The 878-nt window shown below is 37.2% G+C and overlaps 1 protein-coding gene across 1 annotated transcript in view; it reads left to right on the top strand.

Moving 5' to 3' along the window:
* The window catches only part of LOC119582369 (solute carrier family 22 member 15-like), a 3,793-nt gene that overhangs the window by 1,967 nt on the left and 948 nt on the right, over window positions 1-878 (top strand). The window contains exon 3 of the mRNA XM_037930582.1: window positions 633-868. Within this exon, the coding sequence (XP_037786510.1) occupies window positions 633-868 (236 nt within the window). The remainder of the gene's footprint in view (window positions 1-632; window positions 869-878) is intronic.

Genomic DNA, 878 nt, shown 5'->3' with positions numbered 1-878 from the left:
TTGTAATATGACCTCTGACACAGACACAGAACACGGGAAAACTGACAGAAAAAAAGTGGCCCTGAAAAAATTAAAACTTTTCACTTCTTGGCTTTTCTCGTCCCTGGCCATTTCTTTCCCTTTTTGCTTTTCCTTGTTCATAGCTACGTTTTCTCTTCTTTATTTATTTATTGTTCTTTTCTTTCCATTATTCTTTTCCTTATTAGAAGTTTTCTCCGCCAGCGCCCAGTGAAGGCAGAGTCATGATAGATGATGATAATAAGATAAATAAGCAAATTGTATAAGTATGCACAGAGAGAATACCAATAGCGTAAGTATAGGAGAGAGTAGACGAGACATTACGTTCCCGAGTGTAGTATCGAATTAACAGCCGTTTATGAGTGTGACTAAATGATCGACTTTTAGCTTTGAGATGAACGAATCGAATGCACTTTATGGATTTGTTCAGCTTCGTAAAGTCAGCTAACTTGCAATTTATCCCATCACCAAATTGTGAATGTATTCATTTACAGGAGAGCAAAAGGAGTATTTTACTTTTTAATTAATATACTTTTAGATGATGATGCATAAGTGTATCCTATTGGCTTCAGGACAGAATATCTTTCAACAAAATGTATCATAGAAAACGTAATTTCTCAATTGCTGGGGAAACCAAAAGAAAAAAGTAATACATCTGTTTTCTTACCCCCTTTCAGGATCGATGGTTTTAGCCCTTATAGGAAAGATGAGCATCGCTTCAGCATTTCAGATCCTTGACTTATACTCTTCAGAACTCTTTCCTACGGAGGTCAGAACGAGAGGAATGAGCACTGCCCATGTTATGTCAAGGGTGGGGTCTGCCTGTTCGCCTTACATTATAGACTACTTGGTGAGGATAA

This window comes from Penaeus monodon, chromosome 15, assembly GCF_015228065.2.
Source record: "Penaeus monodon isolate SGIC_2016 chromosome 15, NSTDA_Pmon_1, whole genome shotgun sequence".
NCBI lineage: Eukaryota > Metazoa > Arthropoda > Malacostraca > Decapoda > Penaeidae > Penaeus > Penaeus monodon.
The sequence above is the reverse complement of the archived record's forward strand: the minus strand, read 5'-3'. Positions and strand labels throughout refer to the sequence as shown.